The following is a 22,491-nucleotide window of genomic DNA, read 5'->3' as shown; positions in this document are numbered from 1 at the left end:
AGCAGCGTGCTTTCTGATCATATCTTATTAATAGAAAGACTAGAAACACTATAATTTAATGAGACACAGAAAGTAAAAAGCTAAATACTACAATGTAACATGCCAAAAAGAGAGTCAGAAAATAATTTCCATTTATACATGTGTGAGTCGTTCTGTTAAAAGTAACCCATCACAGAGCTTAACCGTGGTAATATGGAAAAAGAAGCCAAAGAAATAGTGGCTGTGTCCTTCGCTGCACACTGGTGTCTCCTGTAAGGTCTTCTAGATGGTCAGAGATGGAAGCGTGTGCTCAGGGAGACAGCAGAAGCACCTTCTCAAAGGAGAATTTGGAGAAGGTGAAGCTTCATATGGAGACATGAGACTGGCTTGTTTTTTAACTAGGCTTTTATCATTTTGTTGGAGCGAGCTGCCTTGTCTGACTTCAGGTGGAGGTTTCATTTTGCCATCTGTTAGAATGCGCATACAAGAAACTCTTTATTCTCTGCTGATCGGTACGTCTCCTACATAGCTAGGACAGCAGGATTTCTCCTCTTTGTCTTTTAAGGATTTGGTGCAAATTTTTTAAAATAACTTTCCCAACCTTTACAACACTTCACCAGAGGCTAGAAATATGGGCAGTGTGTAAGCTGCTGAGTATACTGCTAGGTATTTTCTCTTTGTGTCACCAGGCGAGTCTTTTTTTCTTTCTTGATTGTTGATATTATTTTTTTCCCCTCCGCAAGTCTGTAATGGAGAAAGGGTCTGGAAGGCAGAACTCTGCTAGAAACCAGTGTGTAAGAAGAAAACATAAGTACAGTTAAGATTGAAGCTTCCTGGATAGATTTAACTTATGATTTGCAGCCCTGAGAATATTTTAACAGAATTGCAGCTTTTTGAGAACAAAATTGGGGGGAGGACTGACTTTCAGAGCTTGACACCATTTGGTTCTGGGACCTTGGTGTAGCTGTCCCAGAGAAAGCCCAAAAGAGCCAGTTTCTCTTTTGTCCACCAGGCAGGCAGACCTTACTGCTTTGTGTTAGATGCAGTGTGTTATAATCGTAGGCTGTGACTGGTTCCCCTCAACGCTGCCCTTGGCGGTGGGCTCCTCCTGCTCGCCTTGCCTTGGATCTGCCGATGGCGTGGGCACACAGCGAGAAGCTCAGCTCGTGGGTTCATCATCCCTCATGGCTGTGTAATTTCCAGCAAGGAAAAGGAGAGACTCTATGGTCAGGAGCAGAAAAAGAAAAGGATGTCTCACAGCAGCAGTACTCTGCTGCTAGGCTGGGGTGGAGGCATGAGAAGGCTGCTTGAAATGGTGTTTATTTATAGTACCTGTTGTTTTGAAAGGAAGAAGGCAGACTTCCTTGGCATTTTACTTTGCCTTCAGTGTACGCTGAAGCCCAGGGTTGCCTCCAAAAGGACAGCACGCAAAAAGGGAATGAAAAATTAAATCTCTGTCTTGGTGTTTGTTTGAGGTTACAGAGGCCACTGTGTCTCAGCCTCCCCTGCTCCAGGAGGGGTTTCCACGAGCAGTGGTGGATGTTGTAAGTTATAATGCTGTCTTTGAAAGGAATGTTAACAGTCTCTGGAGGAATGATAATTTTGTTGGATAATGACCAGATGTGGAAACTGCTTCATGCTTGGGACACACCAGCAGTCTCTCTTTATGCGTGGATATTCTAGAATTGGAAAGTCTATTCTTGGTCCGCACTCATATAAGAACCCAAGTAGAGCTTTTCACTTAAAGCTAGGCTTTAGGTCTCAGGAAGTTCACTTGAACAATTTCTTGGAGTTAGTTAAAACATGTCTCTTTATAACCTGTTTCCTTCTAAATTTATAGTCTTTGATTCTAAAAACAGTAAAATAATCTCTGGCATAATTACAAAGTATTATAATATAAAATTACAAGCACTGTATAACTGTTAAAATTTTAAATTATTCATAATTACGACAACAAATTTAAAACTCTTACATCTTAAATGATTTTCTTCCTTGAAGAAGAACTTAGGGGTTGTTTTGATTTCTTTGTTTTTGTTGCTTCATGCATGCATACCTTTATTTAGAAAACCTTCATTTAAGGCTGTCGTAGGTTCACAGAGCTCACTGTTAGCAGGCATGTGTCTAATTAAACTAAATCTGCATTTGGGAAAAAGAATAGGCAGGAGTTCAACTAGAAAAGCAGGCACCATTTGGACATTAGAGAAGGATTTTTAATAATTGAGTCTTTAAGCAGTTAATAGCAGCTGGAAGAGACTTGTGTGCAGAGATTTCAGCCTGTAAGCTCTGCAGCACCTGAGAGTCCTGCCCTGAATGATTTTGCCTTCTGGATCTGGAGGGAAGCATCGCTGGAGCTCCTTCCAGATGGACCCACACCCACTCACAGCTCTCTGAAAGCTCACATCTCAGCGTTAGGAGGCTTACAGCACATTTCTTCTGATGGTTACCCTCCCCCGCCTCCTTGTTTTCTCTTCAATTTGAAATTCCCCAAAGAGCCTCAGTGGACATGGCAGGAGATTCATAACATTGTTAGAACACAGTTGTTTCCAAGTTTTATTTTATTAAATATATGAAGGAGTTATTTACCTTCCTTTTAATTGCATTTTCTATTAGCAAATAAATTTCTCTGGATATATTCATCTGTAAATCTTAAGGAAAGTTTCGTCTTCCCCTTAGGCTGAGGTAGTTTTAGCCTAGCCGTATCATCTCATCTATTTCTGTCTCCCCCAGGTAGTTCTTCATTTAACTCGGTCTGTTTTCCTTCTGAGACAATGCTCTTCTAAAGGCAGGAGAATCAGGTTTTAGCTGCATTCAGGCTAAAGTTCTGCTACCCAAAAGGTAGTCTTTAAACTAAAAAAATTGAGTAGTTCATCATGCCTACAGTGTTCACAGAGAAGGTCTCCTCCTGTGTTATGCCTGTCCCCTGTGGAGAGCACCATGCTGGTTTCTTCAAGTAATCTTACAGTGTAGCAATCTTGCCTGCAATGCATTCTTATTCACTGCTTGATAGTAACAACAAAAACATGATTTTTCTCCTGATGAGGGTTTTGGATGAAGAGGCCCGAAGCCTGTTCTGTGCTTTAGCCATGACAGCGACTCATTTGGTGAGGAACAGGGAGGAGTGTCTGGAGATGAAATGGCCGCTCCAGGTCAGGCCCGAGGTGCGGCTGCGGCCCTCTAGCCGGGAGCAGACGCCTCAGGAGGAGCACAGGACAGGGCCCTGATGTGCTGAACACTCTCCAAAATCTATCCATCTCATGCTTCCCAAGTCAAAGGTAGTTTTCTTTGAGCTATCAGGAGATCTTTCTTCCAGGAGTTTTACCGATCCCTACTTGGGCATAGGTAAGCTTCTCTCACCCATGCTATCCAGGGAAAAAAGTGGCTTTAGCTTTTAACGCCGTGTCACAGAAGTAAATTTTTTTTAATTTAGTGTTTTTTTTCCAAACTTGGCTCAATTTGTGTGGGGTGAGGCAGTGAACAGTCATTTCCTATTCACTTTCTCTGTTCTTCTCAAGATTTTATAGATCTCTGCTGTCTGTTTTCCTGACTGAAGAGCTCTGGTATGTTCAGATGCTTCCCATATGGAAGGCATTTCGTATTTTTAATCACCCTCGCTGCTCTTGTTTTACCTTTTCCGAAATAGAGGAATAGCAAAGCAACCCACCACAACAAAGCTGGACACCTCTTCCCGAACTTGTCGTGGTACAATTTTCTCAACATCTCCGGGTTTTAATGTTATGCTGATTGCTTTTACTGTTGGCTGTTCCCCAGCTGGACCATGAAGCAATGTGTCCATGAGGGAGAAGTAAAATTCAGATGTCAGTAATTTAGTGGTTCTTGAAGAGGGCAACTGCTTTGCTGTAAGACCCCAGTTAGCATTTCGGCATATATTCCTTTGTGTTCACTGTAGAGGAGAAATGCTTCAGCTTTTCTTTTGTCTTTTATTAAGCATTCCCTCTAAAAGTAGGTTAAAAATAGGATTTCGTTGTATTTTGATCAGCCTGTGCTGTGTTTAGAAATGAGTAAATAAAAGATAAAAACATCTTGAGTAGTGTTTGTTAATTGTTTGTATTGCTTATTTTAATGTGATTGTAAGGTTTGTCATTGTAGCCTGTGGAGACGGTCAGTTCTCTGCATACCCACTGTCAGAATATTGTGAGTCTAGAAATAGTGTGTCATCTTCTTTTAATTAAGTGTTTATGCTCGGATGGTGATGAATAACCTAGTAGTGGTAGACCACAGAGTACCAAGTGATTACTGCAGAAAGAAGAAAAATAGATTTAGTGTATTCCTCTGCATGGGTGTGTTACATAATGCACGTCATTGCATAAAACATGCTAGGATATTAAGAAGAGAAATAATTTGAAATAAGGCAACTGTTGCATAGCTTACGTTATGATAGTTTCGGACAATTATGTTTCTTAAAAGGAAATGGAGGTTAGCATGTTTATTACAGCTTTCTTAATGTCTGAATTGTTCATGTCAAAGACGTTTTGAAGTCCACTTCAATGAGAAATTAGTTCACGTTTTAACAAGTTTGCAGTTCTATACTAAAAATTCTATACTAAAAAAAATCCCCAGTGTAAACTGAATGAATTGTGTATTTGTCATACATCATAAAGGAAGATATCTAAATCTAAACTGAAAAGGAGTAAATTTAGATTAGACATAAGGAAGAAGCTTTTCCCGTGAGTGTGGTGAGGCCCTGGCACAGGCTGCCCAGAGAAGCTGTGGATGCCCCATCCCTGGAGGTGTTCAAGCCCAGGCTGGATGGGGCTTTGGGCAACCTGGTCTGGTGGGAGGTGTCCCTGCCCATGGCAGGGGGTTGGAACTGGGTGGTCTTTAAGGTCCCTTCCAACCCAAACCATTCTGTGATTCTGTGGTTGTTGGAACATTCGTAGTATCTTACATTTCCAATTCAATAACAGGGCTACTAAGAAACAGCAAAACTGGAGTTCTCTCACAGACTGATGTCATAACTCACTATTGTCAAATTGTGTATTGGCAGAAGAGCAAGGATCAGTGATGCTGGTCTGAGCTACTGAACTTGTAGGCAGAACTTAAGCAGCCAAGTCAAGCGCTGAAGACTTGATCTTTATGTACAGCTCAGAAATGTAACAGTGAACAAAACCAAACAACAGTGTCCCTTGCTGAGAATCCTAAACTAAAGCAAACAGATGGAAAAAGAAGGCAGTAATACAGAATTAGCAGGCAGGCTGGTGTAACGTAGTGGCATTTCTTTCCCTCACCGTTCTCCACATCGTAACATTCAATTGCTTCCAAAGGTGCAAGCAAAGCTAAAAGAGCAAATCAAAGATCTTTCTCAGTTTAAATCAGCGTTTGTTACTGGCAGATAAAATCATAAATCACCCCAGAAGGAAATGAATTCCCCCCTTCCTTTCTGATGTCCACAAAGGAGAATAAGAAAATGCTTCTGAATGCCAGGGTACTGAATGCAGCAAGGATTGTAGACAGGAAAAAATAACCCTTTGCAAACCAAAGTCAAATATAGTAGCTTGAGAAAGACTCAGAAGCTCTGTTTTGTTAATCAATTTCCCTAGAAATAAATTCCTTCTTCTGCTCTCTTGGAAGGAGATTCTTGGTATTCCTTGACAGTTATTTCAAAATGAGTGACAAAGTGTGTGAATCTCAATTCCAGAAATGCTTCCAATTCTCTTTAAAACATTATTTTTATCATGTGAAGAAATAGATCTAGTAGTTGTTTGCTTAAAAGACAAAATCAGCACAACTCCAATGGATTTTTGAAATTATGACCGGTACCACATTGCTCTAATCTACTAGATTTTTGCCATGTTTGTATCATTTTATGTGACCAAAATAATGAAATTGAAATGTCCTCAGAATGAGGTAGAATGATGGTAGCTTGCTTGACATAACTTAAGCCATTGTATTCCAATAATAAACTAGTTCCAAATATCCTTTTAAAATCTGACCGTTTACTGAAATCGTAGAAGAATATTTTCTGAAAGAAGTATCAGGCAGATAAATTTGGTATGCGTGCAACTTCCAGTAATGTCCTTTAAAGCAAAGGCATAATAGCAGCTGCTGTGCAGGCGGTGCATCTTGCCAATGGAATTTATTTCTGACCAACTGTGTACTTGTCTACTCCAAATGCTATCTTTCTTGAACAACTGCAGTGTGTAAAAAGTTAAAAAAAAAAAAAAAAAATGTGGTGGGGGATTATGAGAAGGATGAATATAGGAGCAGGATAAACATAAATATAGTTTTTATTCATGATCAAGGAAGCATTTGAATCTGAGTTTTGGGAGATGAAAAATAACAAGTTACGGTATTTTTTCAGTTGTGGTTATTTGAATGATAAAATATGACATTTTTGAGACAGCTTAGATCTGAGGTAGATATACATGCAAATTATAGCAGCTTTTGGCGGCATGCATGCTTTAAGTTATTTTGCAAGTGTATTTTGCAAGTATATCATTTTACAAATACATATTTTTTATTTGTATGAAGTATGAATACAGAAAATAACAGCATAAACCTGTTTGGAGGTTTTCTTGGTTGTTACACAAACAGGCTTCAACTCTGGATTTCATTTTTTATGTGTACTGAAAACGCTCAGAATTTCAAAATGTCAGTAATTTGTAGGTGTTTAGAAATACCAAGTATAATTTTTCTCATAAAAAGCTATAGAACACTTTGAGTAACAACATATTTCTTTTTCCTGGTTGTTTTCTTTTTTGTTTTGTTTTGTTTTGTGAGCTGAAGAAGTAAGACAGAATACCATCTCTTGCTTGGTGGTGGCTTTTTTTTCCCAGTCACTGCATATTCAAGAGTGCCGTGTGTGCACATGGGCTGGCCAGGAAGGTTAATTTCTCTCTCTTTCTTACTAATAGCTGTTTTCAGTATCTTGTGTGCTGATACGTTTTTCCATAGTCCTGGCAGCAGCTACAGATGAGAAGTGTTTTAAGTCATCTGCTTTGTGCTGGCGTCACTAGAAGATTGCTTCTTGCCGGGTATTAATGAGATCTTTCTTCATTCAGCTAGAGGGCGAGAGCTTTTGAATGACTCGATTACCTTGATGTCCTCTGAAAAACATTTCTTCTCAGTTATGCTCAAGAACATGGGTCTAACACCTCAACTGTTCAGCAGGGATTGAAAAAGCCGGTCCATATCTGTTATGTACTTTCTGTATCTTTTGCAAGCTGTTCCAGTGAATGAGTCCAAATTCACTTGAAACTTGCTTTTGGCCCGGTGAGGCGCATCTCTGTCCGTGCCTCCCTGGGGCATCGCAAGGCGATAGAAAAGATAACAAGAGATGTGCTTCACTCGCATTTCCCAAAGCATCTTTCCTCCCCTCTCAACGATCGGATTACCGCTGACCGAGCTCTTCATTAAGTGTCCTCTCTCTTTCATCTCCAGGCCAGAGCCTCAGCAGAAAGCCCCCTCTGCACCTCCACCACCACCGCCGCCCCCGCCGCCACCCCTGCCAGAGCCCGCCCCACCAGAGCCAGAGGAGGAGATCCTAGGGTCCGACGATGAGGAGCAAGAGGATCCCGCAGATTACTGCAAAGGTGCGTGCAGTTCAGCAGTGTCCTTGTGGGTGAATGGCATCCTGTAAGTCTTCAGCCAGGTTCTCGTGAGGTTTTTGAAGAATCAGCCGTTCATTATGGGGTTTGTTTATACAAAAGTTATCAATGACTGTCTGTTTCAGGTCCAAATGCGCTACTGTCTTCAGCTCAACTCTCACTTATGTCTTAGCTCATGTATGCATTTTGCAATTAAAAGTGTACAAATATTGTATGTCTATTTTTTTGCCAGTTATAAGAATAAGAGAAGAAACTTTACTTGATATATAGTAGCTGTAAGAGAAACAAACATCCTAACCAAAACAAACTCCCCCTCTATGCATTCTCAACTGCTTTCATTCATTTGATGTCAACTAAATACATTTGGGTCTGTATCTTTTCTTTCTCCTTCTCATACCTGCACAAGCCTATGATACACGCTTCTTTTTTGCATGTTGCCTTTCACAGACCTCAGCACAGTCTGAGGTTCTCCACATCTTTATTTTAGTTTCTGAATTCCTTAGTTTTTGTAGTTACTTATTTTAAAGTGGTTTTTTTTTTTCCCATAAGAGCAAGTGACTGCAGATAGGGTTGTTTTTTTTTTTTTTATAAAAATCTGTAACTGCAGTGCAACAGTATCAATACTAAAGTTTGTTTCAAAGATACTCCTAATGTTCCACGTCTATTCCCATTAGTGTGCACTGTACTTGCATGAAAAATCATAGATAACATGTCTAGCAATTCAGGGGTATGAATTTAGTTTAGGAAACGTCAAAGTTTTATCGTCTTGAATTGATTTAATTCTTATTTTCCATTTTTAGTACAGCCCCAGACCACTCCACTGTACATACATTTACTGTATCTGGTATTCCATGTTCCTCAGATCAATAAATATTTTGTCAAATATGAAGCTGTCTTAACCAGAAGTTTCTGTGTAAGCCTGCCAATGTGCCCTTTTAAGAATCCCTTTTCCCAGCCCTGGAATGAGTTGTTGTGTATTTGCAGATTTAACAAGTGGAAGTGACATCTTCATTTCACTGTAAGAAGTTTTATTAATATGTGATATTTCAAATGTTGAAATGGCTTACAAATACCAGTGGTGAAAACCAAATGGTAAACTCAAACTAAATTTTACAGTCTGCAGCAGGTAAAACCTGTAGCTAAAGCGTCTTTGTATTTTTTTAATTCATTTTTTTTTTCCAATTTCTGTTGTTACACACTAGTTTCTTTACATAACTCTTCTGGTATCTGTAACATCTTCCATCGGTGAGTAAGGATGGATTTGCTGTTTAAACATCTGTTTACTTGTAAACATCTGTATTAAGCATTGCTAAACATCTGATTTGTACATTGTAAACATCTGATTAAGCATTGCTAGGCCCCCACTTAATTCTTCCCTGAAGTAAGGGCTGCATTTAATTTCAAACAATCCATTGTTGTCTATGTTCCAGTATCTTTTGCAAAATGTCACCATCTGGAGTATCCAGATCATAAAAAATATAAATCTAAGTTTACAGCTTGCTTGTAAGTCACCTGTTTAAGTAGAGTCTGTGACTGTAATAGGTCACGAGTGAGATCTGTTTGCTTTTAAAATGAACTACATGTTACACCAATACTTGAAGATTCTGGAAAAATTAAAAGCAACTTCTGTATACTGAAAGGTGGTTCTGTGTTCTTGAAATCTTGAATCTGTGAACTGTTGGAAGTATACTAAAAATTGGTTCGAGCTTTGGTTTGTTTGGATGTCATAATCATTTGTTTCTGTGAGAACAGTGCTTTTGTTGTTCCACTAGATAATTTGTCTATTTTTTAACCATAATTTCCTGTCAGAGTGATCAGTACGCTTCCCTTTATTTTTTCACTTGCTGTGGTTGAACTTGACAGGAAGGTCAGTGTTGTATATGCATCTGAATCAAATGGCAAGGCTGGGAAGATCTGGAGCCATTTAGACTTTATTTTATATTCAGTCTGGGGAATGAATAAGTTATTTGGTAAAGAATTGCAGGGATGGCTTTTAGATGTAATATTTCCAGATTTTTGGAGAGATGCTGTATTAGCTTTAATATGCTTTCCTGTTTTGGGATATCTGTGGAGCAGAAGATAAATATTTGGCAATTACCATGTTTTACTGGAGTGTCTCTTTTTTTCCTAATATGATGTCCAAAGTGGCAATCCCTCAGGATTTTTGAATGAGACTTAGAGCATACTTCGTCCATTCTCAGCCCCAGTCTGAAATTTCATAGGAGGGCAGTTTTGATGAGGGAGTATATAATATATAAACATATTTAACAAATTGAACATCTTACCTATTAACTATATTTACCATTGCATGGGGAATTTTGTTACAGTCTTTTTAAGAATGTTACTATGAGCTGGGCTCACATCTTCACCACATTACATAGTGGTTAGTAAATAGTTGCCACTCATAATAGTATTTTTAATCAGGAAATTGGATTAGTTTGAATTGACACCTGATACGAAGGAGAGAACTAACAGCCACTTGTGTAAAGCAGACTAACCTTTATTCCCCTGGGCCTTCTTCCAGAGCCTGCTTAAATCTGTGAAATGACTTCTGTTGATGACACTGAATTTAGATTGAATGCTTTTCAAATGTTTATTTGTTTAAGAAATGGAAATATCAAAACTCCAACTACATGATTTTTCAAGGGGTACTTAGACAATGAAGCTATTTTTTTCTTCTTTTCTGAAATGCCTTGAAACACTTGGAGACTTTTTTTCAAGAGTCTGTCATGTCATAGATGTAATTCGAATTCTTTGCTTCTCTGATCATCTTCTTTGCCCCCTGGAGATGTCTCCCATTCATCCAGTTCACAAAGGGAATAATTCCCTATACAAACATAGAATTAGCCAGCTACAATTACCAATACATTCAGGAGACATTTAGGAATAATGATCTCATTTTTTTCTGACCCTCTTTCTTGAGTGCTTGTAGCTAGCTAGCAGTGTGAGAGACTGTGTGTGTGTGCTGTAGTGAATAGCACAACAGACTTTTTGTTACGTTATCAGCACTACCACTTACACATTGTATATTTTCAAATACCAATATTGTTTTTCCAAAATTACATAATTTTTCTCAAAACTCTTAATTTTGCATAGATACTTTCTTGTTGTTACTATTTGGAAGTACCTTCTGTACCATGAAGAACTTAAATGATTGCATTCATCATAGGATGAAACCGATTTTTAAAATACATTTAACTGTGTTGTTGTCCACAACCTGTAAATGAATACATTGCTGACCTAGCAGCAGGAATAGGGAATAACACATATAGGAATAGTAACTGATTATTTCCAAAACTGCTCCTGGTGTTACTTAGGAGGGTAGAAAATACCTTATGAAGTGTATATTTACTCAGTGGATACACGTGTTGTTGTAGTGCTGTAATTAGTTATGAATGCTGTAGTGACCAAAGTAACACAGCTTTAACATATACAGTGTCATTGTTCTTGCACTACATAGATTTTACCTAAATAACTTGTCAACGTGTTTATTGACTTGACTTCAGTGTCTTTGATTTCTTCTGTAGGGGGTTCTCTTTCCTGTCTGTGCTGGGAAGAAAGTATCACAAGTTCTTGATTGTTTTTGACCCTTTGAAGCACAAATATGCCAAAGGAAGTCTTCAGACAGGCAGACTTGCAAGGCAGTTTTTAAACTACATTGTTCTTAGAAACACATATTTACCTGTGCTTGAATTCTTTGTAGTTGAGAGTTAATGCTGTTACCACGTTAAAAAAAAAAAGGCAAATATTTTGTTTAGTGGGGAAAAAAAAGACTTGACCATTGTTCTATGTGTTTGAAGGCCCAGAGTTACACCCTTCTTGCAGCACAAAAGGCTGCATAAGTTGTGTGTGATTTCAAATGCTTCTGAAGCCATGTAACTGTATTCAGGAATGATTTCCTAGGACTAGGCATTTAAGAAGATTGTAAAATATTTCAGAAAATTTTATATTGTTTAATTTAAAATCTGTTTTGCAAACCATAGATAGGTGTTAAAACTAGGCGTTGCATACTTTTCAGGTTTTCTAACTATATCTGCTTGCAAAAGGAATAATGACTATACAGCTTCATACATCTCACTGTTTTCTTGCAGTGATATATGCAGGACAAAAATAATAAGAAATGATACTATGACACTGAATTTACGTGAAGCGTTTTAAGCAATCCTTGCTGTTAGGTCAGCAGGCTTGATGTGTTTCACAAATGCAAGCCTTTTCAGTACCAGAAAGGTATAATTGCTGCATTTGTTCTCTTAACCTTCCTCTCATATCTATCACTTGATCATCCTGGGTAGAGTTTTACAGAAGGAATTTACTGAAGAACAGTGGTGTTTTTTTTGATTGTTTGTTTTAAAACAGTAACTGTCTCAGTATGATTACATTCATCCAGTTTTCTTAATATTTTCATCCTCAGCTGTTACTGCAGTGATGGTTAAATACACAAATTAGTGCTTTAGTTTTTTTTTTTTCTGTTATTTCCTATCAGTATGAATTTGTATGTGTGACTTTATTCAGTGAATTTCTGTAACAATGTAAACACAAGAGACTTAGGTTTCAGTTGTACCCAGTACTGTTTCTTTTCCCAAACAAAGTGGAAAGCACAGTAGTCAACATTTACTCTAAATAAGCCTGGACATCCTGTTTCCTGGGGCGTAAATCTGGGCTGGCATTCCAAAAGGGATCTGCTTTTTTGTTTGAAAAGAGAGCAATTCCCACACAGGCACGTTGCACGTTCTTACTAAGTTGGCACAATCCGGCAGTGGAAACAAAGGTATTTTTTACATTGCTAGGTGAGTTGTTCTGGAAGCTTTTTGCAAACATTTCCTTCCTAGGGAGAGCAGGGAGGTCTTCCCTGCGTGTCACTGTGCTGTCACTTGATCCAGACCAGCCCTGGCCCAAGCGAGTGCCTGGCTGGGCTGCTCCCCAGGTGCTGCGGCTGTGCTTGAGGTGGTGCCAGCGGCGTGGAGGTGCCAGAGCCCGGCGGCTGGGTCGGGGCCAGGCGGGTCAGCTCTTGGCTGGTGCTCTGGGCAAGCTTTGCCAGGAGCCAGTTCAGCCTGGAGATGCACCTCACCGTACAGATCCCAAAGCTGTGTTTTGGAGTTTGTTTAGACATAGTGACATTTAAATCAATATTTTATTTAAGCATCATAGTTGTGTTAAATATGTAATCGTTACAGTTCTGCCATAAAATTCGAATAAATTTATTCATCTGCTCTGGAAATCCTTGTGACAAGCTCATAAATAAACTCCTGAACTTCTGTTAAGGCAAAAAAAAAAAATGTTATTAGCATAGAAAGGATATAAATATATCCGGATTTGTTGCTGCTGTTCCACAGATACGCAAGAGATAAGAGCCAACTCCCTGTTCTAAATCCAAGGAATTAAGTAATAAATTGGCATTGTTGTTTTAACTGGGCACTAGTTCTAACAAGATTTGCAGCGTATTTCAAAACAAATATAGCAACTTAAAGGAAGTATTCTTAAGTTCTTCCAAATCTGAAGTGGAATAATCAGTAAGTGAGGGTTCTTCCAAAGGCCAGTTGGGCGTGACATGACGAAGGACCAGCAAGAGCCGAGGAGATAATCCCTTGACAGCTGACAGATGGGTGACATCCTGGAGAGCTGCAGCTGTATTATTCCTTTGGAATTTAGGCAAAATTGTGAATGTTTATTTAGTGTGTTAAGATCTGAATAATAATCTTTTGTGATCACTCTCTGTCCGGCGTTTAAGAATGCCTCTTAAAATACAAAGGAAATAAAAAGCTTCACGGCGGAGCAATAAACATCAGCACTACCTCTCGCAACCTCTTCCCGCTGTGCTGAAACCTGAGCTCCAGCCTGCTGTCAGGTTGGTCTTTCTGCCAGCGGGGCTTTTGAGAAGGTGTGGGGGGGCACAAGTCAGGACTGCAGCAGGGAGAACGGGTAGGTAGCCTGCAGACTTGGGTTAAAATGCAGCTTAGACAAAGCCTGTAGCTACCTGCTCCCTCTGCTTCCTCACTATAGAACCCTCAGGCTTGGGAAAACGCACTGCTGCTGTGGGTCAGGAGCCAAGCAGAACAGCATTGATAAATTTGACGTTGTTCATAATGTTTTTCTCAGAAAGTGTTTTATCGCTGCCTTTATTAGTAGAAAGCAAATGGGAATTAAAACGATCTCTGAGATTCTACATTCATCCAAAAATATGTTGACTGGAGAAAATTCAAATATGATAAAGAAATAACGTAGATCTTGCCTGTGCTCTGAACAGATGGTATTACCACAGATGAAAGCCGTAACAGAGAAGGGCAGATAAACTCTACAGTATGTACAGGGCATGAGTATTTTCCCTCCAGGCCAAGTAAGGCAGTATTTTTAACATTAGAGTAAAATTTTTTTTAGGCTTCCTATTTATAGTACAGGACAATTTGAAAGGGAAAATTTATACTACAAGAATTAATTGAAGAACTGAAAAAATATTGTTTGTTTTCTGAATATTCTTTTTTCTACTTTTTATTTTCATGAAAGGAGGCTATCATCCAGTGAAAATTGGTGATCTTTTCAACGGCCGATATCATGTTATTAGAAAGCTAGGATGGGGACACTTCTCCACAGTCTGGCTATGCTGGGATATGCAGTAAGTAAACTATTTATATCCATTTTTTATTCTGTTTACAGTAACTTTTATTTTGCGTGCATGATAAAGCTATGTAAATTTGTGCTATCCTTCTCATAATGCAGAAAAACGTCTGCATTAGTATTTTGCCTTTGGTTAAGTCCATAGTTTATAAAACCTCTCAGAAATACATGTAACTGTTTTCTTTGACAAATTAGCTTTGCTTATTGAATTTACACGTTGTCTTGAATGTGTGAGAGTAAGCTAATGTTTTTATCTTCTGTTGTGTCATTAATAAAAAAATATAACTCTTCTAAAGACATTAGCATGAAGGAGATAAAATATTCAATAAATTAGGTCGTTAACACAATGTTGTTAAAAGCTGCTTTTCAGTGCTTTATAGTTTTCTGTCACAATGCATGAAATTATGAAATATTCTATTTAACATTTCCAAATCTTCAAAATGTGTCTATTTTAGCTCAGAGCATATGTTGAAAGTGTTTTTTTTTTTTCAAGGGGAAAAAGGTTTGTTGCAATGAAAGTCGTAAAAAGTGCCCAGCATTACACAGAGACAGCCTTGGATGAAATAAAGTTACTCAAATGTGTAAGTACCACTCATGCAGTAGTGTTCAGTACTAATCATGATAGTAATAACAAATTAAAAAAATTTAGTGGGATATTGTTTTTAAACTTTCTACATCTTTTTTCTAAATAGCTAATTTATTATGTTATCATGATTTCTGAAGCTCCAAAATATTGTTTCATATTGAAAGCTAACTAATTAGTATTTTAATGTGAATTCTTTCGTAAAATATCAGTGTTTGCACTCTTGGTTTAGGTTCGTGAAAGTGACCCTAATGATCCCAACAAAGATATGGTTGTACAGCTAATTGATGACTTCAAAATTTCTGGAATGAATGGAATACGTATCCTTTTGAAAATGTTGCACCTTCATTAAAGATGGTCTAATGAGATAAGTAATCTCTTGGTTCTGGCTATTTTTAATTAGTCTTAGTTTAAAATTGTTGTGTAGAAACATCAGCATATGTGTAGGTACAAAGAGTAGTCCAGCGTTTAGTGCACTCACTGGAGTTAAATAGATTACATTTTTTAAATAGAGTGCAATATTAAAAAAAAGAAGAGAGAAAAGACAACCCTGTCATGATCTGCCAGAACTGGAGAATGTAAGTTTTAGAAATCTACAGAAAAGATTTGTAGTAGGTGAGGCTCACAGTAAATATGTTTTGCCCTTGAGTAGTAAGGAGAAAGCAACCAGCTTCTTCATGACACTGACTCTATTTTCTTGTGAGAACTGTGAGGGCATGGAGCATCACTTTTTGGTTTACGTGATCCTTTTTTGGTCACGTGATCTCTATTTTTTGGCAGAGGTTTTAAAGGCTTTTCTTCCTATGCTTTGAGAGAGGGAGATAAATAGAGAAAGTAATATATATGTTTGAATATTGTTCTTAGGGAAAATCTGGGGTCTATGAATACATTTGACTTTTTAGTTGAACTAAAGGGAGTTGTCTTTGCTAATTGTATTAGATGTTTTAGCAGCTTATTATATTACTGCCCTTTCATTTATTGTTACAACTGGTATTTATTTGCATGCTTGTGTCTCAGAGGCCTAATAACAGACTTCGTTATTCAATGTATCATACTACTAAACAGAGACAGTTCTTGCCTAGAGAGCTTAAGACTAAGTTGATTTTGGTGATGTGCCTTCAGTCTTTAGCAAATTAGGTGAAGATGCTCTTCACTAGCTCTAGTCCTTTAGGAGAGGAATCTAGGAGGTGACTTCCAGTGAATTTGAAAGCCCGTTGGAAAGAATCCTTCCAGGGAGAAGTGTGCAGACAGTTTTCATCCTACCCATCTGTTTCTTGACATCAGTTAGCCTTTGGATTTGTAATAAGTGAGAAAAGTGAGTATAGGGACAAGTATTCTCATGTGCAGAATGGGATTTTAACAGCTTCCCCTTCCTTCCATTTTACTTTGTTCCCTGTTGCTTCTTCAGTCAGCTACCTTGGAAGAAAACTACTTAAGTATAGGTGAAGTCAGCACAGTCTGCTTTTTTTCGTGGGTTTTATCATATCATCACATTAACGTGAATTAAAAGAAACTATACAGTTGCTAACAGTCATTTCAAATTGACTATAAACTATCTGTGATCAAAGAAGTTGTTTAACACAATGAGGCAAAGAACCCTGGTTGGGATTTCTCAGTGCTGCTGGGCTACATAAAATAGGTTTTCATCTGTGAGCCAAAATGCTTGCTGAGAAGTACTGCATAAATATCTCTATCGTCTAACTGTGTTCATTAAAAAATAATGTCACCAAAGCACTTCAGCTCTTCAGTTGACAACTGTGCTATTGAAGAATAATTAAAGTTATTTTTAGAAATCAGAGATTTTGACTTACTGTTTTCATTGTAAAACACTAATTTGAAACGGGGAATAAGAAAATGTATTCATACCTATGTGAGGAAGTAATCCTTACCTGTTTAAGAGAGCAGTTTCCCACAAGCATTCTTATGTTACTGATGAGATTCACAGGTAAGTAAACATCTGTATTAAAGGTAAAAGCTGTTTCTGAGTATGAAGAGTAAATTTTGTTAGTGATAGTATTTAAAAGCATATCCAAACTTTTTTGGAGATACAGCATGTAAGTTGACAAAGCCAAAAGAGGTCATGTATTAGTGAAACATATGGGCTCAGATAGCTTCATATTAGTGGATTAAAACTGGATAGCAGACGCTGATTTATTCTGTTTCAGTTTTACCTTAGTAGATCCTTGACTAGGTCTGTCAAAGTCCTAGTCACCAGTGAAAATATGATAGCAAATATCTTCAGCTTTGAGATTTCCTGTAAACAGTTTGTGCATCCTGAATCAATTCAAATTCAAATCAATTATTTGATCAGAATTTGGTTGTATTGGTTATTTGATCAAGTCCTTTTTTTCTTCTAGGGAGAAAAATCTTTGGTATATGTTCTTTCAGGAGGGAGGGATCAATAACTTTTTTAATGTTCTGCTGCTAGTGGTTTCCATTTAAAAAAAGCCATTTTAGTGCTACAGTAGTGTTACTGAGTTGAACAGTTTGAGAGAGAGTAACTTGAGAATTTTTCATGCTGTATTGTTTCTGGCGTTCTTTGGGCAAGTCACTAAATATCTATTCCTTGACTGTAGATTAAAACAACATATGCTTTGTAGAGATTTGATTATTGATTATGAAATACTTTTAAAAGTTAAAGTAAGACAAAGGAGAGGTAGATGGATCCTTTAGATGACCAATACCACAAAATGTTGTGGAGCTTCCAAGTAGGGGAGCTTGTCAAGAACCGTGTAGCACAGGGCTGTGAGTTTACAGAGCCACTGCCGTGGCTGTGTCTGAAAACAATCATCCTTCTCCTAGGAGCTGTGAGAAGTGTTTATATACATGTAGATTTTAGCAATGTGTGCTATGCTACACTAGGCTGATAGGTTTTTGTAGCTACTTCTACATTTTAAAAAGACTGCAATTATGTTTTTTTTTTGAGGAAATAACAGAATTCCTGAACTTGGGCACTGTAGTATTTTCAGTAAGTGTAGATTGTTACGTTTATCTGCACTGGATACTTATTAGAACCTTAATAAATGATTGAGGGAAGCATTTTTTAATAAGAAACTCAGATAATCACATAATGAAACAAGTGCTTGGAGATACAAGTGAGAAAATAAAGAAGGAAACATTCCTGACATGACCATGTATTACAATAATTGTATTAAATTTATCTTCAAAGAATATACAGCATTAACTGAATGCCGCAGGGCCTAAATGCTGCCAACCCAGAAGCTACTGAGATGCATCCAGATATGCTTTGTGTTGGTACCAAAACTTTGTGTTATTTAGTTTAGCTAGTCTTTAAACCTCATCAGATTTCTAAATATTCCTGTACTGTTTGTAGATAAATAGGTAGTTACATGCACAATTCTAGTCAAGAAAGAACAGTTTTAGGTACTTAAGGCTTTCAGCTGATAAATATTATGTTTGTTATCTCTCACTTTCACTACTCTGTTAAGTTTCCCCCTCTCAGATATTTTCCAGACTCCCTTCAAAGAGCATTTCATAAGAGACATGTATGCAGCATGGGCTTCAGGTTTCTTTTTTTCTGAAGGACTTTTTGGACACACTCATCTGTCAGGCACGTGGTGCTGTGGGATGATCCTGGGGCTTGCAAGGCTGGCTTCCTGATAATTAATGCACAGCTTTCCCCATGCTTTACTTTGTGGACATGCTGGCTTGCAGTTAACGTGCTTCAGGTCACAATAGTGAATCAGACAACAGTCACATTTTGACATATCTTCTCCAAATACTGAGCCTCCTGCTTGTCTTTTCCCCTTCCCACTTGCCTCCCCAGTACTGAGCTTGGGTTTGTCAGAGTCCTCCTGGTGAAATGCTGCAATCTTCTCCAGGTATACCTCACTCCTCTTTCTTGTGACTCTCCCTTTCTTTGTCTACCTCTGCCATTGCTCCTTGCATCTTCCTTCTCTGTGTCCTCCCCTTTCTTGCCTCTCAGCTGTTCACTTCCCCACATCCCTTCCTCTTCTGGTTACTGGCAAGGCATAGCAGTCCAGTAAAAACAAGGAATGGCAGGAATGTGCACTGGAGAGTCTGCAGCAGCAGTGGTCTGAAGGACTGTGGGCGGGTGTCCTAAATTTCATTTAACACTGCAGAGTCTTGCCTTTCAGAAATGTGTGTTGCTGTCTTTCTGTAGCATTGCAACCTCCCTGCGTGGGCTCAGTTAATAAGCCCTGTAGTGCTAATGTGCTCTGCTCATCCTCTCTGATGGCTCTGTGCTTTATTAGTGACTTCTTGTCATCGGATGCTTGTATGGTAAAATAACCCAAACTGTTTCCTCTTCTGAACGGAACAGAATTTTATAATATGCTGAGTAGGCTGATTAATATGATGGGGAAATGACTATTCATGATCTCTTCTAATACAGGAGTTGAGGAACATCAAGTGAGAAGAATATGTAGCAGCAATCAAAGTGAATCAAAATTCTTCACAAAGTACAAAGACCAGTTTTGAGGGATTTTATCTTTCAGTCTAACTCCATCTTGGGGATGGAGATTTTAAAATTTCACATAGCTTTATTCATATGGGTTAGGTGCTTGAAAAGGATGTAAATGATACACCCATAGGCAAGGTAAGTATCGTTTTTACTCAAGCTAAGACATTAAGCTCATCACCACGACATTGGTTAATAAAACATTGATAAGTTAGGTAAGGTTTCTCCCATAACAGTACGCTTCCCTATGAATGGTCTCTGAGAAAGAGAGAATCTAATTTCCATCCATTGAGATATTCCTGCAGAATCCACCAATTATTTCATTTTCTGCTATTTGTATTGCATTATTCTGTGCAAGGTTATAGTGTCATGTAGTTCAGATTTTAACATTCTTTACAATTTCCAGCGATGGTAAGGTTATTCCCAATTTGTGTCTGAGGGTTAAGTCAGTATTGTCAAATTGTATAATTTCGTGCTGGAATGTTATGGATGCTAACACTTGCAATTAACTTGAATATTAGAATATTTTCGTAATAGAAAAATAACTTACCCAGGTGTATTAGGTGTAGAAGCTCTAACTTACAGGTCCCTGAACCACAAATCACTGGAAATTTCTACATCTTGCTCTGTTCCAATACTCTTCCCTGATTATCTGCTATTGGCAGATAAGATCATGGGTCAATGAAACTTCCTGGCATTCTGGTTTTTTTTCCGTATTGCTGCTTCTGAATTACAAGCTGTCTTTGTTCCTAAATTCTTTGATGATTGTCGTTATCCTCTGTAGTTAAAACTGTAGGTGGTAAGACATCCATTCTCTTACTACTTTAAATCTTCGTTATCAAGTGTTTTTCAATTGAGCCTAATCAGAAAGATATTTAGTGTGGTTCATTTTTAAAACACTGTTGCTGCAGTCTTCTGTTGTTAAAACCTTCTATTCATATCACTTAAAATTTATTAGAAATTAGATGTAGTAGGACAAATTAGTACTTTGAACTGTTTCAAAGAAAACAAAAATGATTTATTTTTTTTTACATATAGCCATTTCAATGTTCACCCTAATGCTGTTGTTACATTTAGAAATAACAGACAAGAATTGCATCATTAGAATGTTTTAATTCGGGCACTGTCCTTGTAACTGTTCATATACAATTGAAATGTAGTACCAAAGCGTATACCATTTTTTGCTGAGTTAAGGGGGAACTTTTTTCTTACAGAATGATGATTGCTTTAGTCAATATGCAAACAAATGTTTGTGGTTCATCTTGTTAACAAGTTTATTTGGAGATGATCCTTAATCAAATCCCAGATGTCTGTATGGTCTTCGAAGTACTTGGACATCATCTCCTAAAGTGGATAATCAAGTCCAATTATCAAGGCCTTCCCATCCGTTGTGTAAAAAGTATAATTCGACAGGTAAGATTTGCTAATGTTTTAATTAACTTCTTCCACCATTGTTAACAGTTTGAAGGTTAGAATGGTGATATTTCAAATGAATTCTTATCAATGGTATCTGAGATAAGATAATTTTATTGGTAAGCCTTTTCCTTGGTAGCCTGCAGTTCTCCTTCCTGTATTATTTTTATCAAGATATCCCACTGATAAGGGAGTTTCCTGAGATGTTATAGAAAATAAAAAGCTGAAACAATGAGTCTTTTTCATAGATGTAAGAGTATTCATATTCAATTGCAGTTTTGGTTAACAAAATCATCAGTATGTCATGCTTCTTAATAAGCTGTTCTGGAAAATAAAACATCAGAACATTGGGAAATATATTTATAAAACTGAACAAAAGATTTATCTCTGAAAAATCAGTTCTAAAAGAGACTGTTTTTTGAAAATTATCTACATATATTTAAATTCTTGTAGAGTCAAAGGCCTAACCAGATGAAACAGTTCAGAACATTTCACTGGGAGATATTCTTTCAAAATATGTTCCCTTGCTGTAGCTGTGAAAACCAAATTGCTGAGAGGTGATCTTAAGGAGATCTAGTGTCTCAACAAGGAAAAATCATACATCTCTGCGATTTTATATATACTGTTAATCCATGTGTAGTTAATACCTACCAATGATCAAAGAAATATTTTGAGTTTGTCACTTAAGTAATTTGTATTGCCTTTCATCAGCATTACCTCTATTTTGTTAATAAGCTGTCTATGGAAGTAGTTATTTTCTTTGAAATTTTTATTATATGTCATCTGGTGAATATCAGCCTCTCAGCTCTTTAATCAGAATTAGCCAAATACCCTGCCTGACAAAGCTGTTAGGATGGAGCTGAAATTGTAGGTCCCTTAATTTCTGTACAACCAGGAGGCTCGGATGCTAGAAATAAGGAGCTGTACTCGTGCAGTGCTGAACTGAGCTGTGTGCTAAGGACAGGACTGTGTATTTGCATTAATATGTGCGTATAAATATTCCCTGCTTCTGGTAAACTTTGTAATTTTTTTTTTGTTAGAAATGTTTTCAATTTGGTTGCCCCATTTACAATGTACTTTCTTTATGCACTGGCTTTAGCAGTAAAGCCAGATTTAGGAGCTCCCTCCTGCAGTTTACTTTTACCTCTGTTACAATGCCTGTTTGCAGAAACAGGAATGGATCCAAGCTGATTCCTTTTTGACCCAGCTTCACAGCATCTTTGTTACCAGGCTCCTGTAACCTAGCAGAGGAGGACTTTCAGGTGGGGTCTTCAGGGATGGTGACCAGAACCCAGTGAGAAGGGAGATCAGCAAGGGATGGATTTATGGAGGAGGCTCTCAGTTTTTCCTCAAATTGTCAGACTAAGGACCTGTCTCGAGTGGCATTTTACAAATGCATAAAGCACGGGAAAAAAATGAGCTGGAATTAGAAGTCCATGTGCAGTTGCAGAGCCTTTGGGAGCACAGAGGGATAGTGGGACAGCTCAGACACCTGGAGTGCAGCAACAGGCAGGTAAAGATGCTTCCAAAAGGATGGGCAGGGATGAGTGGTTGAGCTCATATGCACCCACATTAGTACGGGTGTAGGCAGCGGAACTGGGGCTCTGTTTTTAGCCCCTCAGGATTCTGTACAGTTTGGGGCTCCAAGTGCAAGATGTTGGCTCACTGAAGTGAGTCCAGTGGAAGGCCACCAAGAGGATTAGGGAGCTGCAGCATATCATGTATGGGAGGACTTGGGAGAATTGGTTTGTTTAGTTTTAAGAAAAGGCTAAGAAAGGTGAAAACTTTCTGCTGTCTTTGGCAAAGAGAGGGAAAATGGAGCCAGACTCCTCTGGGCGGTACAAAGAGACAGGACAAAAGGCAGTGCAGGTGAGTTGCAAGAAGAGAAATTCTTGTTA

The 22,491-nt window shown here is 38.1% G+C and overlaps 1 protein-coding gene across 10 annotated transcripts in view; it reads left to right on the top strand.

The window, feature by feature from the left end:
• SRPK2 (SRSF protein kinase 2) overlaps positions 1-22,491 on the top strand; it is a 148,978-nt gene that overhangs the window by 96,755 nt on the left and 29,732 nt on the right. For all 10 annotated transcript variants that reach the window (XM_035549593.2, XM_035549591.2, XM_035549600.2 and 7 more), the window contains 5 exons: positions 7,378-7,529; positions 14,046-14,154; positions 14,650-14,737; positions 14,972-15,059; positions 20,487-20,593. In XM_035549593.2, the coding sequence (XP_035405486.1) occupies positions 7,378-7,529; positions 14,046-14,154; positions 14,650-14,737; positions 14,972-15,059; positions 20,487-20,593 (544 nt within the window). The remainder of the gene's footprint in view (positions 1-7,377; positions 7,530-14,045; positions 14,155-14,649; positions 14,738-14,971; positions 15,060-20,486; positions 20,594-22,491) is intronic.

Source organism: Cygnus atratus, chromosome 1 (genome assembly GCF_013377495.2).
Source record: "Cygnus atratus isolate AKBS03 ecotype Queensland, Australia chromosome 1, CAtr_DNAZoo_HiC_assembly, whole genome shotgun sequence".
Lineage (NCBI taxonomy): Eukaryota > Metazoa > Chordata > Aves > Anseriformes > Anatidae > Cygnus > Cygnus atratus.
The sequence above is the reverse complement of the archived record's forward strand: the minus strand, read 5'-3'. Positions and strand labels throughout refer to the sequence as shown.